The sequence below is a fragment of the Nanorana parkeri genome, unplaced genomic scaffold (assembly GCF_000935625.1).
Source record: "Nanorana parkeri isolate BGI_ZX_2015 unplaced genomic scaffold, ASM93562v1 scaffold50, whole genome shotgun sequence".
Classification (NCBI taxonomy): Eukaryota; Metazoa; Chordata; class Amphibia; order Anura; family Dicroglossidae; genus Nanorana; species Nanorana parkeri.
The window spans coordinates 667746-684548 of NW_017306318.1; the positions used below are offsets into that span (position 1 = coordinate 667746).

The window sequence follows — 16803 nt, forward strand, 5'->3', positions numbered from 1 at the left end:
TGGGGCGGCCGTCGGGGGGGGGGTGGGGGGGGGGGGGGGGGGGGTATATGATCCATTGGTGGAGGGCTGGGTCCAAAGCATCCCATGAAGACATAAATATAGGAGCTGCTTTTCTTGAAACAACCAAAATTTCAGAAGACTCTTGGTTACTTACCAGCCTAACCTCCCATGGTCTAAGCATACCATTAATATGTGTTAGGCTGGTGGCCCTGGGTGGGCATATTTCCTCATGGGGCCTCCATCTGAGTGGGTTCCACAGCCACTGACAGCTGCCGGTCATTATACAGTAAACTGTAGCCAGGGCTGTCCCTACCTTACTCGCTGCCTGAGGCAGCCAGGAGAAGGGGGAGCGGTGGCCGGCCAAGCTGTCGGCTTGGCGAGAAGCAGCAGCTGGCTGAACTGTTAGCCGGGTGGAAGGCGGTGGACGGCCAAGCTATAAGGGTGGACGGCCAAGCTGGGGTGCTGTTAGTCGTCTGTGCTGTCGCCCCCCACAACATCTGCCGCCTTCCAATGAGATGCCGCCTGAGGCTGTCGTCTCAGGCTGCCTCATTATGGCACTGCCCCTGACTGCAGCTATCTGATCCCTGTTCAGACCTGACTTCCTTTGCAGCTCTGAGATGATATGTTGCCGAATGCAGAAAGACTGCAAAGGAGGCTAATGCTGGAAGAACACAAAACTTTGAAATGTGATATGCGTATTCATTTAAGGAAACTAAATGATCATTTTTGATAACACTGTTGTATTAAATTTGACTGGATCAGGGCCTTTTAAAGGGTCAGTGCACCCAAGAGTGTTTTTTTTTAGGTATCAGTGTTGCCTGGTGGGCTACGACTGCCCCTCGCTTCCTATATATTTTTGATTCTCCAACAGCCAGATTCACCCTGCCATAATACTGCTCCTGTCCACCTAAGAGTTTTGGGTGTCCCTGCCCACCCTTTTTTCAGCTCCTCCTGTTACATTCTCCATAATATAACATAAATAAAAATCCAGCAGGAAGAGTAGGAGCCCTTTATGATGGGTACAGTAGGTGTGCCGACCCGGGAACTCAGCGCAGATGTCTTATCAATAGAGTCCCCAAGAGATACAGTATGATGAACTGTCAGGTTTTACTCTCCAGCACCTACCCAACACTAAAATATCTGTTTTGGTTGGACTGCGCCTTTAAATAAACCCTCCACCATATAGTCACTTGCAGAAATGTATGTTACATGACTGCAATATCCAGTTTTTTAAAACTGAAAATAGAATTAGGAGAGCTGCCATTGCCGACTTGCTGTTGAACAGTGCAAGCTCCAGCCTGACATTCACATACACATGACCTGCATGGTTCGAGCATGCAGGTCATCTGGTAAAGTCTGATCCCCTTTCCTGCATGCTTGTTCCAAGTCAGTGACTTAATAGGTAGTGCAGCTGGCATCAGGATAATAATTCCAGAGCCTGCCCCTTTAAAAACCAATTTAGTAATAGCAGATGGACCTTTGCTGTAATATAAATATAATTCTCATGCATCCATGCCTTGCATTGCATCTGTATTTACCTGTCTTGGCGGTGTTTGGTGGCCAGCGCCCGGTGGAGTTCCTCAATGACTCGGCTGGGAGGTAAAGGCATATGCATTGCAGGCAGGAGTGGAGAGCCTGTCGGAGTCGGGTTCTGACCCTTCATTACTGGACCGTTGTTTTCTGAGATTTTCTGGCCAGACGGCTGGAAGAGATTGGTGTGTCCTGAGATATGGGAGGAGCCTATGGAGGCCAGAGTTTTTATGATGCTTGCTGGAGGGGAGCTAATGTCTTCCATTTCTGCACCTGGGGAGCAACAATACAAGTACAGTGGTAATTACATTCTGGGAGCCCAGCTATACAGACAGCTCTTCTAGCATAAATCTGGCTGAAGCTATCCAGGAGGCACACTCCACTTAGGGGTATGAAATGTCATATTAAATGAAATGTTAAAAAGTTACTCCAGCCAACTTTTTATTTTAGTTTTCCTTAGAGTGGGGAAGAATAAAAATTTCTGTTAGGTTGTCATTTATATTTGTGATTCTGTTACTGTGAGATTTTGACTCCTGCCCCTGTGACACCTGTACAGAAAATACAGCAAATAGAGGGTGTATGGCTGGGACAGGAAGGCACAGAGAGTAGCAAACATCATGAAAAAAAAATTAAGCCAAACACAACACATATCCTACTGTTGATAGAAGGGATGACATATTTTTGTCACAAGATTTATGCACCCTCCCTCTCACTCTCCAGTGTAAGGGTGAATTCTGGGCTAAGGCGGTAAGTTGTAATCCCTGAATAAGTCTGGTAGCGAAACTTCATGTTTGGTTGGAGTGCACAATCAATTGAGTTCAACTGAAGTTGGCTTTTATCATTTTGGAATGACAGCTAAAATCTGAATGGCTGCACTGAATGACATCTGCATTTTGTTCTGCTATATTTTGAACGATATACTTGATGTGAGAGGTTTCGTTACCTGGAGTACACTGGTGGTGTAGCCATGTGGATGCCTTAGGCTGGGGCATTTGAAGTAGCGGGGGGCTGTTGAGGATAGTTGTGTTTCTCTCTGGAGGTGGAGACTCTAGAGATTCGGTGAGCATTAAGGCTTGTAATGTCTTCTCCACAGAGTCCTTCAGCTCTTCTTCCAATGTCATCTGGACTTTACCTAAGGTGATAAAAAAAAGCATGAGAGAAGATGAACCATGTCAGGTCTTGCTGTGACAACCAGGGCTCTGCTCTGGACTTGTTATGGGTCTCATGACCCATACCAGGTCCTGTTGTATCAACCAGGGCTCTGCTGTGGATCTGGTATGGGTCTGATGACTAATATCAGCTCCTGCTGTGACAACCTGGGCTTTGTTGTGGACCTGGTATGGGCTTGATAGCCCATATCAGCTCCTGCTGTGACAACCAGGGCTCTGCTGTGGACCTGGAATGGGTCTGATGACAAGCTCTCATTGGCTGGGCCCTCCTTACCATCTTGTCTTGACTTTTAACTGTAATGTCTTCCTTATTGTAAAACGCTGTGCAAACTGTTGGTGCTATATAAATCCTGAATAATAATAATACCAATGATAATATGATCAGCTCCTGCTGTGACAACCATGGCTCTGATGTAAGATTCTTATGCTCTTTGAATTGCACTATCCCTACATTCCACTAGGGGGCTGGTGACACCAACTAAGTGATGTCTGCAGTCCCACAGTGAACTTTCTAGAGCAGGAGTAGACAACCTCCAGCCCTCTAGCTGTGGTTAAACTACAAATCCCATTAGGCATTGCAAGACTCTGACAGCCAAAGACATGACTCCCAGAGGCGGCTTCATGATGGGGGGCCAAAGTTTGCTTACCCCTGTTCTAAGGGAATATGAAGAATGTGCTTTAGAGAGAGAAAATAAGAATGAGCAGGCTGCATGTCATCTGCCCTTAGAAAATGTAACTCCTGCTTACATAATATTACCTGCATTGTCTTACTGCAGCTTTCCTTCCCCTCCAACAAGGAAACATCATCGATTCCTTCTTGTTCTGTTCACTTTTGTGGAGAGCTGTGCATACAGTCCAAAACTGTGCACTAATGAGTGAAACACACCTGGCCAAAACACTTATCAATCTTCCTAAATTCTTGCAAAGCACCCATCTAATCAAATAAAAAATGGGAATCCTCCAAACATTTGGAAATGTTCTGTCCTATATAGTACCTGCTTCCTCTTCTTCTTGCTGGTCCTCATCCATGGAGCTGAAATATGCTGAGGATAAGATTTCTTGAAGGGCCTCGTCAGGGGAAGGTGCTTGGCTTGTGGGAGACGGTAGATCATTGGAGTCCTCTGTCAGGTTATCTTCCGGTGGGTTCTCATTAGGATCGGGATCTAAACAATCAATAGACAATAAACTGAGAGGGCCAAACCGTCACAAATAGGAGAGAGGTGAGACGAGCAGCTTCATCTGCTTTTAGAACACTCATGGAAATTGTAAATGACCTTTACATAGTTACAAGGTAAGTCTGGTGGAAAAAAAAGACACGTGTCCATTGAGTTAACAAAAAATAAATAAATAATTCGGGAGAATCCAAAACCTGCAGTTCATGAAAAAGGAAGGATGAAAAAGGGCACATTCCTCCAGTTACAAAGAGTGCCTTTGTGTCTTTTGTGGTGACCATAAAGTGATAAGGTCCAAAGGTTTTTTTAAGCAAATGCTGATTAAATCTCTTACAATGGTTTCTGCTTCTTGATGTTTAAAAGTTTTAGCTTCCTGTAGAGTCAGCTGGTCCCCTGAGCACTGGTCCTGATGTCCAGTTTTATCCATTCCATTGCATGGTCCTAGGTAGCCACACTTGTGTGAGCTAGTAAACTGTGTGTGTATCCACAAACACACAGGCATGGCAAGGCAAGCCACTCCCCTGCTCCCAACTCCTCCAAGCTAGTAGATAGACGGTGCTGGAGACAGTACTCTCCCTTGTGATATTGTACTGGACAGGAAGATCAGGGAAGTCGAGCTGAGAGAGTTGGGGCTGTTCAGAATCATGATGACTGTAAGTGTTTGGGCAAAGAATGTAAAGAAATACTTTGCTGGGCAATATATATTTGTTTGATCTGGATTCATTATTGAAAATAACGTTTCAGAGTTTAATACTGCTTTAAAGCACAATTGAACAATGCCGCCAGGTTGCATATACAGTATGTGGTTTTGGGTCTCCAGAGGCTCAATGTGCATCCTGCACACTGCTCCACAATACAATATGTGGTTTTGGGTCTCCAGAGGTTCAATGTGCCCCCTGCACACTGCTCCAATGAACATCACTGTTCCGGAAGCGGGATTGGAGTGTTCGGTGTTCACGTCAGAAGGTTTTAGACTCAGGCTGCTGTGTTGTGTGTGAAAACAGCGGCCTGACCATCCAGAATGCTGCAGCAAAATATATTTTCACCCTTGCTGCAGCACAAAGTACATGAAAAAGCCACAAAATAAAGGGTGACTGCATTACAGTAACAAATAGACAAGGTTCAATCAGGCTTTAAACTTGCCACTGAGTTTACTATATGGATTACCAATGTATAAAGACAAAGTAACTGTATTATTAACAATCTACCACAAGAGGGCAGCATTCACCAATAAATCTGCATAAGCAAGCCACCAGTTCAATGGCTCTGTATTCAGTGTGAATACAGAACTGGAAGTGGTACAAATAAAGGACGCATTTTTTTTAAAACTAGTACCTGCTGCATTTTCATGCATTAAGCAGGTCCAATGACACACATGTTATTGCACAGAAAAGCCTATATTATTAAGTTTTATTGCATCTGCACCATGGAAAGTCCCTCTTCTGATGACGCTCAGTCAAATCAGTAAAGGAAAATGTGTATAAATGAGCATATAAAATGCACAAAGCATCAATACAGACTGTAATATTACAAATCTACCACAAGAGGGCAGTATTCACCAAGAAATCAGCATAAGCAAACAACCAGTGTGATGGCTCCGCTAGCGAGTACAGAGCTGGGAGTGATACAAATGCCATCAAAATGTTATGCCTCTGAGGGTGAATGATGCAGCCAACGAACCAGCATTTCCAGATGGTGGGCTACACAATGGGAGTCTCCTGGTTCCTGTCATGACATGTTTCCTTTAAGACAGCAGGAAAGGATGTGTTGTGAGAACGCAATATACAGGGGTACAGGTACTCCTAAAAACAGGATCACAAGAGGACTCGTATACACACATACACATGCACAGTCAGACACATACACACAAAGGTTGAACTTGATGGAACGGTGTCTTTATTCAACCTCAGATACTACCCTGTTTCCCCCAAAATAAGACCTACCCCGAAAATAAGACCTTGTACTATTTTTGGGAATTGCTAAAATATAAGACCTACCCCGAAAATAAGACCTAGTTGTGACCATTCCCAGGGCCGGTGGTGGCATAAGGGGGAACTTGAAGAGCCGCGGGAGAGAATCAGCGGTGCCAATGAAGCCAGCGCTAGAGGAGGCAACAGCGGAGGGAGCAGAGCCGCATAAGCCGATGCCTCCTCTATAGCGTCGGCTCCTGTCACAGGCGGAGTGATACCAAATGCACTCCACCTGTGAGGAATCGATAGTGAACGTGCGCTTCGCTCATTCTGGCCAGCGATTGGTTACCAAGTTGTTCTTGGAAAGGTGCGGCACCCCTGATTGCCCTGTTCACCCCATTCTTAACTTTGCCATTTTGGATTATTTAATTTGGATTTGCGTTAACTTTGGATTGTTGTACATTAAAAAAAAAAATAAGACCTACCCCGAAAATAAGACCTAGTGTGTTTTTTTGAGCCAAAAAAAAATATAAGACAGTGTCTTATTTTCGGGGAAACACGGTATGTAACTATATTATAGCTCGGGCTACTTTAAATAACACAAGCACACCTGGAAGCCCCTGAATGGAATTTAAATTCTGTCTTTTGCAAGTCAAAAGCTAAAGGACCCCCGTACTCATCCCACAATGCAACTGGCGGCTGAGTCATATGTGTATTGCATCATGGGATGCTGGAGGAAAATGGAGGTTGTCAAAATAAGTGAGAAGGTATGAAGTCTGCCATTAATAAATCTTCTTCTGAAACTACTAGCTCCCTAACTGTCATCCTGATCCCCTTGCTTCAACACTTTCGCTGACAACAGATTTGAAAGTATGATTTACTATGTCTTATCTGATCTGCATGCGTGTTCCCAGTCAGAAGGTATCAGAGACAGCAACAGTCTGACAATTACAATCTTCAGATAGAGTTCAGCAATGGCCGCCTGATTAAAGGTCCACTTCAACTTTAAAGTGTACGTAGAAACGTAGAACCGAATTGTTTCTTGTTCCGTTTTGAATAGAGTAGGGAAAAATTAAAGCTGAACTCGAGTAAAATATATAATTTTTGACATTTGCTGGGTAAAAATGAATTGCCCCCTGGTGATGTGAGCCCCATTGGTGGATGGCTGCTGTGTTAGGTAAAAATCCTAACTTTAATTCATCCAGATATCGTGGTAAACGTCGATTTTCCGGCACTGAAACTTACAATCCTGGCTCTAGTACAATGCATACAGTGAAGGACGGTGGGTCGCTTCCACTCCACCTTCAGACATCGTATAGTACTCTTTTCACAGAATACAATGCATGTCAGGAGATTAGACGAGGGGAGATTGTGACCTTCATCCACCCATACTCCATTCAAAGAACGTCTTGCATGCACTAAAAAGTGTTCAAGACCTTTTCTGAATGGGGGAGGTGGAGTTTCAGTGCCAGAAGTTCAGAACTTACCGTGGTGTTGGGTTGATGAAAGTTAGAGTTTTCACCTAACACAGCAGCCATACACCAATGGGATACCAATGGGACGCACGTCACTAGGGGTACTTTATTTATACACAACAAATGTGGAAACACTTTTTTTAACCAGAGTGCAGCTTTGAAACCCCAGTCGGGTTATTTTTTGCTGCATGTATCATGCTGGGGAGATTTCCCCTAACTTCCTGTCCTGGAGACGCAACAGGAAATGAAGTGAAATCACTCCAAAGTAAACGGAATTCCCATCTTACAGAGTTGGAACAGGAACAGGTGTTCCCGTTGGACGATTCTTCCTCAATTTTTTATTTAGTGTCCACTGTAAAATGTTACATTTCCACTAATTTCCTGTCTTAATAACAATGGTCACCATGACAAACAGAGATGATAAAGACAGCAATAAAAAAACCTGGGGTAAGCAAAGTCAGGCCCTCCAGCTGTGGTGAAACTACAAATCTAATACCTGCTTCTGGGAGTCATGCCTGTGGCCGTCAGTGTCTTGCAATGCTTAATGGGATTTGTAGTTGCACCACAGTTGGAGGCCTCAACCAGAGGCGTCCTGAGATGGGGTGACACCCGGTGCGGGTACCGGGTGACACCCCGCAGTTACGTAATCGTGTGCGCATGTGAGATCATAGCGCATGCGCGTGATGGCGTCACACGCTGTACCCCACTTACTTGCCAGCGGCCATCTTGGTGATGGACGCCGGCAGAGAGAGGAGGGGACAGCCGCACCCCCCTTGTGACGCCCCCTTGTGGTCTCAACCTTCCCAACTCTATATAAAAAAAATGGCCTTTACATACCGTTGAAGCTGACCATACACTACTTGAATTTCAGCCGATTCCCTTAACTTTTGTCAAAGGAGCTGGGTTGAAAATTGTCAGCCGAACAGCAACTGAATCCAATCAGATGCAGTGACTGTTCAGGTATTCTGACAGTCGCAAGTCCTACTAGTAGTTGAATACAATAGCTGTCAGGGGAGACTCCTTCATCATTGCTGTTTGGCGTGGATGAGGAAATCTATAGGTGTTTGGATATGTTCCCTTTAAGGAGGGGAAGCCATGTATAATCCAAAATATCTTGGAAGCTGGAATGTACTTCGTAGCCAAGAACGGAGCCATGAAATGACAGGGTAGCTAAACTGGCATATCAGTGAGCTGCATGTAGGCGGAAATACAAAACTGCATGTTAAAAGCTCCCACGTAATATCCTTGTGATTCAGCAAGAGAACAGCAGCAAATAATTGGAGCAGCGTGACTGCACAGCCCAGTAAGCTTCGCAGGATTCCTCCTAATTGAACACAGTCGGCATTGTGTTTACATGCTTACAGAGGGGAGCACAGAGTCACAAAGGCCTCCGTGTTCAGCACGTTATGGAGAAAGCAAATTAAAGGGTCTCTCTGACTAAATCTATCATAGAAAACTATGGCTTCCAGCATCGCCCCAGTTGCCAGGGCCAGCTTTGGTAATTTCACATCCTGCCCTGGGAAAAAAAGCCTCATGCAGAACATACCCTTTGGTCAGAAAATCCCTGTTTTTAGCATATTATATTAAATTACTATGTATTATATCATTCTTGGATTTATAAATCCGTACAAAGGGGAAGGCCAGGCCTGCCATTGCTGACCTGCAAAACTAGCTGCCTAGTTGTCTCTGGCTTCAATACTTGAGTCACCAACCTGAAACAAACATGCAGATTAGTGAGGTCACATCTCCTGACTGCATATTCATTCTTGATCAGTGGCTCAGTATCGAAGCCACAAGAACAGCATGACAGCCAGGCAATTAGCACTTTCAGAAGGAGAGGTCAACAGAGGCAATGGTTTTCTTTAAAGCTGAATCCCTGACAGATATAAAAAGCACCGTTTAAAAGAGCTGTGCATGAACTAAAAAGAAGTATATCATTTATTTTCAAAGGCACCCAATGCAAGAACCTGAATCTGTCTTCATACCAGCCTCAACTATACAACAGAACTGGATGAGAGAAAGGGGTAGTACTCTGAGCCAAATAAGCTGTTCTTCATGTACATGTGCTGGCATAGAACATGGAGAAGAGAGAGATAACCCAATAACTCTGCTGCCCATCCTTTACTGTCCAGACACAGGTTGGAGGCAGGGAGGGTGACCAAGTTGTAATGCTTAACAGCATGAGAAAAACACAAGATCACCAACCTGGATCTGCTGTTGGGCAGAGCTTTGCAAAGCTCAGGAATGGTTAGACAAATTTACAAATCTTTTGGCAGGTAAAACAGCTCCCATACTGTATATGTATTTCATCTGTGTTTTTCACTGTTAAACCTTAAGTTCAGTTTTTAGATAACATTTAGAGCTTATCAAAATGTAACAATAACAATGATTATAGTTTTTCACTGGTTGGCACCATGGCACTGTAGTGCTGGGGCCCTAGGATCAACTCCCACCAGGGGGGGGAGGGGGGGGGGTATGTATAAGCAACTCTGTGAATGTCCAAGAAGCCAAGAAGCATAATAAAGAAGTATTTATTTCCTATGCTCCTCAGCTCTGTATAGTAGGGAACTCCTTAATAATTACTCTATCTACAGATCATAGCATGGGTAAAATGCTCCTTGCATTTGTGATCATTGGGAAACATGTCCTCTTACAGACAGCTAAAAAGATCATTGGTGACAGTGGTTACTTATCTTAAAGGTAGAAACTGGTCATTGCACAAGGAATCCCCTAGCCTCCTGTGGTGAAACCCTAGTTGAGAAAGGCTGAATGAGATGTTTGCATATACAGTGTGCCGTTAATACAGATGTCAGACTATAAGCTCCTTGGTGGCACACCTACTGCAGGCCAGATTTCAGCTCTCAGCTGATGTATGGCAAGACAATGTAAAAACAGATTTTCCGTAATCACACCAGCTGTACTGCAATATAATCAAATTACTTTTGAAGGAATCCATTGCTCAACGAAAAGGTTGTTTTGTAGATCTGCAAACAGTTTGTGTTGTTGCTGAGTAGCTGAAGCGCTGTTGGTGGCACCATACCTTTATCTACGATCTCTATCAGTCCCTTCCTAATGATCTCATCACGGTTCTGCTTGGTGCCGCTCTTCTTCTCCAGACCTGGGAATGGAAACGATTCATTGATAAAAGATTTGTCTGTATTTTCAAATGCACCGTGTATGGAACACTATGGGGTCTATTCACAAAGCTGCCGAAGGATCTGGCCGTAGCTTCGGCCGATCCTTCGGCTAGCTTCGGCACCAGAACCCCTTCGGTTCAGGAGAACCGAGGGGGTGCTGTACGGGCTATTCACAATAGCCCGTACAGCTCCCGAAGATCAATAATATACTGCATATACAGTATGAAAGTAAATAATGCATGAAGGACAAGAGCAAAGACAAGTAATTCCAATCCAATCTTGATAAATAATCAGTAGATAAAAGTCAATGCATTTGACTCACAGGCAGGGCCCTCCTTACTATCTTGTCTTGATGTGTATTGTAACTGTAATGTCTTCCTTACATTGTAAAGCGCTGTGCAAACTGTTGGTGCTATATAAATCCTGTATAATAATAATAAGAATAAGGGTTTGTGTTGGTAGTGCTAGGAGGAATACTGGACAATGAGAACAAAGGATTGGAGTGGTGACAGTACCAGAGAGATACTGAACATGTTGGAAAAGCCAGATTGCCCATAGTAACCAGATTCTTCTTATTCCCTTATTGTTTGGAACAAAGAATTTAAATAGTTTCTATAGGAAACTCTTCCTTCAAACACATGATAGATAGATTGATAGATAGATAGATAGATAGATAGATAGATAGATAGATAGATAGATAGATAGATAGATAGATAGATAGATAGTTGCTCCCACCTGCAGGTGAATGTTTGAGCTTGTCGCCTTTCTTTTTCCTCCATTTCCACGGTTTAAAGATCCGTCCCAGCGTGGCCAGCTTGCTGTTCCTCCGGGCAGGGGGAGTCCGCATGCCTGACACCAGATATTCTGTCCGCAGTGCCGGGGACTGAGCCATTTCCTCTGTGTGACAAGATGGAAAATAATTACAATGTTGCTCACCTAGTGCATCTATTCACTAAACCTAACACTGCAATAAGGGCCAACCAGACCCAGCCAGAAGTAACTGAGCCTACTGATTAAGCTTGGGGCTACATGGTAAGATATAGTATTTTTTCATGTGCTTCTTGTTGCCTTGATCTGCCTTTAATTCATTCTAAGAGTTAAGCTGGCCATACACCTATAGATTACCTGCAGATTTTCTATGGTCAGATGGAAAAAAGTGCAACAGATTCCTCCATCTACGCTGAACTGTGTGGATGGAGCAGTGGCGTAACAACCGGGGGGGCAAGGGGTGGCACTTGCCCCGGGCGCAGGACTGAGGGGGGGGCGCCGTCACGACCCCGCTAAACGAAGCCATGGCTCCCTCTCTCTGACACGATCACCCGGCTGTCATCGGGCGGCCACTCGCTCTTCCGAGGATAGTAGCGTAACGGGAGTGATGCAAAATGCGCAGCCGCCTTCCCCGCTATGCAGAAGCTGCACACTGGGCGCGCCAGTTTAAGTAGTAACCAGCACATGCTGTATGCAGATTCTAACAGCGTGGGAGATGGGAGGCTGCGCTTGTTGGATCCAGGAATCAGGTGAGTATTAGAAAAAAAAAAAAGTTTTATTTTATGTTCTATTCTTAGTTCTATAATGGCATTGTAGTACTTTCAGGTGGAATACAGCTTCATAAGATATCAGCTAGGGAACTACAAGTCCCAGCATGCCCTCATTGCCCCTGTACTACAACAACAGATATTGCCGTTCCCTGGGTGATATGTGTGTGTGAGGGGGGGGTGCACAGGGACAATTATGGCATGCTTGGACTTGTAGTTCCTTAGCTGATATATATGTGTGGGGGTGGGGGGTACAGTTCTAGTGGATGTTTATATAATATGGGGTGGCGAAAAAAAAAATTTTCTGCCCCGGGCGCCAATAACTCTGGTTACGCCACTGGGAAGGAGGAATCTCCCGCTGGGCCAAGCTTCAGTATATTGCTAGTCGGTCCCGCTGGCTCTCAAAATGCCTGAACAATCTGATTGGATGCAGGCATTGTTCAGGTATTTTGAGAGCCAGCGGGGCCGACTTGCAAAATACTGAAGCTTGGCCCAGTGGGAGATTCCTCCATACTTACAGTTTAGGGTAGATGAAGGAATCTGTTGCACTTTTTCCATCTGACCATAGAAAATCTGCAGATAATCTATAGTTGTAGGGCCAGCTTAACTTTGAGCTTCTTCTGAGTTACTGGCAGGATCAACAGGTAATAAATCTACGTTAAAAACGGGGAGTCAGAAAAACAAAAACAGCTGTGTTAGTGCTAGCGATGGACCTATTCATATATGGCATTTTTATTTTGCACATAGTTACAAATTTGTAAAAAAAATCCTTAAGTATTGAGCTGCAAAATGATGTAAGTAAGTGTAGCTTTAAGCAACTGGAGAACATCGGGGGCCTCGCTGTACTTAGACCACTGAAAGCCACTAAGAAGGTGCAGGATACCCGCAACTGGCCAAAAGAACCCCGACCAGTTCGACATGCCTGGGTTGGGGGACCTCTAGCAGCAATATTTTTGTATAGGGACTCTTTGTGCAAAGACACCAATTAAAAGTGCTCTGTGCACAAAAACGTTCATTTAAATATATTCCTCATTTATAGGCACAAAGGATATATCTACTTTGTGAGCACCGAATGCCATGAAAACCCAGATTTAACTCCATGCCAGAAAACCCAGATATTACCCTATGCTATCATCACCGTATTGTACATAACCTGTGCAGAAAGCAGAGCAGTGGGAGGGGCCCAGCAGGCAGAAAACTAAAGAAGGGGGCAAAGACAAGACCAGTCAACCTGCACAAAGAGAGAGCAGCAGTGACCAGTCTTTATTACAGGAAGTTCCTTCAAAATGACTTTGACCTAATATAGCCATGTGGGCCATATAGGGTCAATGATGTCATCAGCATTCCACCCTTTAGTTTATGAGCAGCTGCGGGGTAGGGAATGCCCGACCGCAGCTGATTAGGAGGGCACTGACAGCTTCCTTCCAGGAATTTCAGAAGAAACCCGAGATCATCCCTAGTCACAACAAGGAAAATGTATGCAGAGATCAGGAGTTCTGAATTCTACTCTATGTACAAAAGGAGGTAAGCAATGTAAGATTCTACATCCCTCTTAGTATGAATTTCCCTCAATTATGCTTAACTGTAATATTAAGCTGGGAAAGGGGATGGAGCCTTTAGGGAAGAGTCTTACCATGCAAATACACCAAGGCAGCATAACCTATGAATATGGCCCTGCCATGAAGATAAACTGCCTGTAGATGGGATGCTATCTACCAAAGAACAAAGGTGGGGAGACGACTGCTCCCCCTCTCTAGCCTCTTCTTGCATACAGGGAAAATCTAAGAAAAAGCAGGTCTGCTGAGCCCTTTGCAGCCATCCGAAGGGTTAACAAGTTAGCGGCCTTGACACCATCCCATATTTTATGTGTCAGAACCGGTCATCGATTTCGGAAAAACCGCCAGCCATTGTTAAAAGGCCGGATCGCTTCTCCATAATAACATGCTCATTTGTCATAAACTGAGGTTGGAAATAAAAATCAGCAGATTTTAAACAAGGCACGGCCGTCGCATTAATAATAAATCAGGCCTGAACGCAACTAACACAGTTATCTATTATGTATGTAGACGGTCAATCTCCAGGGCTCTGGTGTCTGCATAGACTGTGCAGCCTCACTGGAAGTGAATGAAACAACTGGGGAGTCCTATGGCCTCCTCCCCACCACTACCCTTCACAGTTTAGAGATCCCGGCTCAGTTACCATATTGCAAGGCAGAAACTAGAGTTGAATATGTTGCTGGGCAATGGGCAAAGCACTGGCTTGCTTTAAAGAGGAACTTTGATCTAACAGAAAAGTAAGATAAAATGAGTAGCTGCTGAAATCATTAAAGGGCCCATTTAGATCTAGGAAATGCATTTTTTTCATTTCTTTTTTTAGCATTAAGCAGGTGCCTTGTTATGCATCAACATGCATTTTCTTTCCTTTGCTACATGCATTTTGATGTGTTGGCACAGGTATTTAAAAGCCTTGATTAATGGCTGTTATCGCTGTCATCTGTGCCTAACAGTTAGAGGTGTGGCCACCTAACATACAGCATTTCCTTCTGCCTCCCAGAATTGGTTCACATTTTACATAATGACATAGAATAAAACTATCTAATGTAATAAGCATGAAATGTGCACAGTAATGGCTGCAGAAAGCATAAGAGAACTCCACTTCACAGATCACAATGCAATTCACAGCAACCTCAGGAAAGAAGCACTTTGTCAAGGTAAAATTGAAGATCCTTTTGCATACCAAGCTCTCACTACATAACACCACAACCAGAGGCATTGTATACACAAAACTGCACACGTAAGGCATAAAAAACTAAAATATCAGCAACACAGCTGTGACCATTATATTAGACACACAGAAAGCACATTTCTGACCTTCATATTAGTAGATGCATATAGAACAGGAAGCACAGCTCTGCTCTTTACATAAGCTGCATATAGAACAGGAAGCACAGCTCTGCTCTTTATATAAGATACATATAGAACAGGAAGAACAATGCTAATATTTATATTATACAGTAGATATAGTACAGGAAGCACAGCTCTGATCTGTATATAAGATACGTATAGAACTGGAAGAACAACGCTAATGCTTATATTATACTGTAGATATAGTACAGGAAGCGCAGCTCTAATCCTCATATAATAGGATATGTATAGAACAGGAAACACAGCTCTGATCTCCATATTTTAAAATACATATAGAACAGGAAGCACAACGTTAATTTTTTTATTACAGAGTTGACATAGTGCCGGATGCACAGATCTGATCCTTGTATGATAACGTATAGTACAGAAAGCACAGCTCTGATCTCCAGATTATAAAATGTGTATAGGACTAGATGCACAGCTCTGATCTCCATATTATAAGGTACATATAAAACAGGAAGCACAGCTCTGATCCTTATATGGTAACATATAGTACAGGAAGCACAGCTCTGATCTCCAGATGATAAGATGCGTATAGGATGGTATACACAGTTCTGATCTCCATATTATAAGGTACATATAAAACAGGAAGCACAGCTCTTAGCCTCATATGATAACATACGTATAGTATAGGAAGCATAGCTCTGATCTCCATATTTTAACATACGTATAGTATAGGAAGCACAGCTCTGATCTCTATATTATAAGATACATATAAACAGGCATAGCACTGGTTTTAAAATGCAAGTTACTTCACTATGATATGTATCTAAAGGTTTCAATATTTTCAGTAACTCACACACAATACGTACAGAGATTTGCACTTCTGAATTTACACTACATGCTTGTTCTAGGACAGTAATTTAGAAAAGAGTAAAGTTGAAGAGCTGGCAGCTAGCATTTTCAGAAGGAATAAAAAAAGGGCAGACATTGTATTTCTTTCACTAAGGTTTCCCTTTGCATATGTTATACTCAACCAATAAAAAGTACAATGAAGTCTCCATTTTCCCATTACTCATAAATATCATAGTACAACACTCTATGAAGAGAGAACAAATGACTGTATAAGAGAGTGAGAGAGAAATAGGGGGAGAAAGAAGGAAGAAATAGCGAGAGAAAGAGGGGGAGTGAGAGAGAGAGAGGGAGAATGAGAGAGAGAGAGAGAGGGAGGGAGAGAGAGAGAGAAAGAGGGGGAGTGAGAGAGAGAGAGAGAGAGATAATGAGAGAGAGAGAAATCGAGGAAGAATGAGCAAGGAAGGGAGGAAGAATGAAGAAAGAGCAAGAGAGAGAGAAAGAGAAAGAAAGAAAGAAAGAAATAAATAAATAGAGAGAGAGAGAAAGAAAGAAAGAAAGAAAGAAAGAAAGAAAGAAAGAAAGAAAGAAAGAAAGAAAGAAAAGACCCTTGTACTGCAGCATAATGAAAATAATGAAGGCAATGGTTAGAGAATACCAATAATAACCAATGTAATAAAATGCAGTTTTTGCAGTTTTCTGAAGCTATGTTGAGTGCACAATCCGATCCATCACACAGTAGGTAAGCCAACATCCCAGATGTAGAGTGAAGTCACAGGAGACGTGCTATCTCTGCTCCTCTGACCTTGGGCAGATCATATCATTTGTGCTGCCAGCCCCGACCCAGGCAAGAATCATCTGGCCTCAATGTGATCCGACAGCCCGCACACACAACATGTGCACTGCGTTAATGCAGAACTAACCTTCACAGCTCTCCGGGATGGCACAAGCCGGACTCGGGCAACCCCAGAGGCATGATCAGGAAAGCCCCATGTCGTCCTTGTGACAGCTGCCAAGCAATCAGTTCAGTGAGTGATCCGGGCATCCCTGGGAAGGAGGAGAGGACGGAGCTCTACACCCTCCTGCAGCTCGCTGCCTCTCGCTAAGGTTCGGCCGGTTGCAGCGCTCGTTCCATCTTGCAGGACCATTTATTTCGCGT

The 16803-nt window shown here is 43.7% G+C and overlaps 1 protein-coding gene across 3 annotated transcripts in view; it reads right to left on the bottom strand.

Moving 5' to 3' along the window:
- PHACTR3 (phosphatase and actin regulator 3) overlaps positions 1–16803 on the bottom strand; it is a 98190-nt gene that overhangs the window by 65217 nt on the left and 16170 nt on the right. For 2 of the 3 annotated variants that reach the window (XM_018574823.1, XM_018574830.1), the window contains exons 2-6: positions 11129–11290; positions 10297–10374; positions 3695–3862; positions 2474–2662; positions 1539–1803 (exon numbers count right to left, since the gene is read on the bottom strand). In XM_018574823.1, the coding sequence (XP_018430325.1) occupies positions 1539–1803; positions 2474–2662; positions 3695–3862; positions 10297–10374; positions 11129–11290 (862 nt within the window). Of the gene's footprint in view, positions 1–1538; positions 1804–2473; positions 2663–3694; positions 3863–10296; positions 10375–11128; positions 11291–16567; positions 16730–16803 lie in introns of those variants that run through there. The other variant, XM_018574838.1, reaches the window with a different exon arrangement.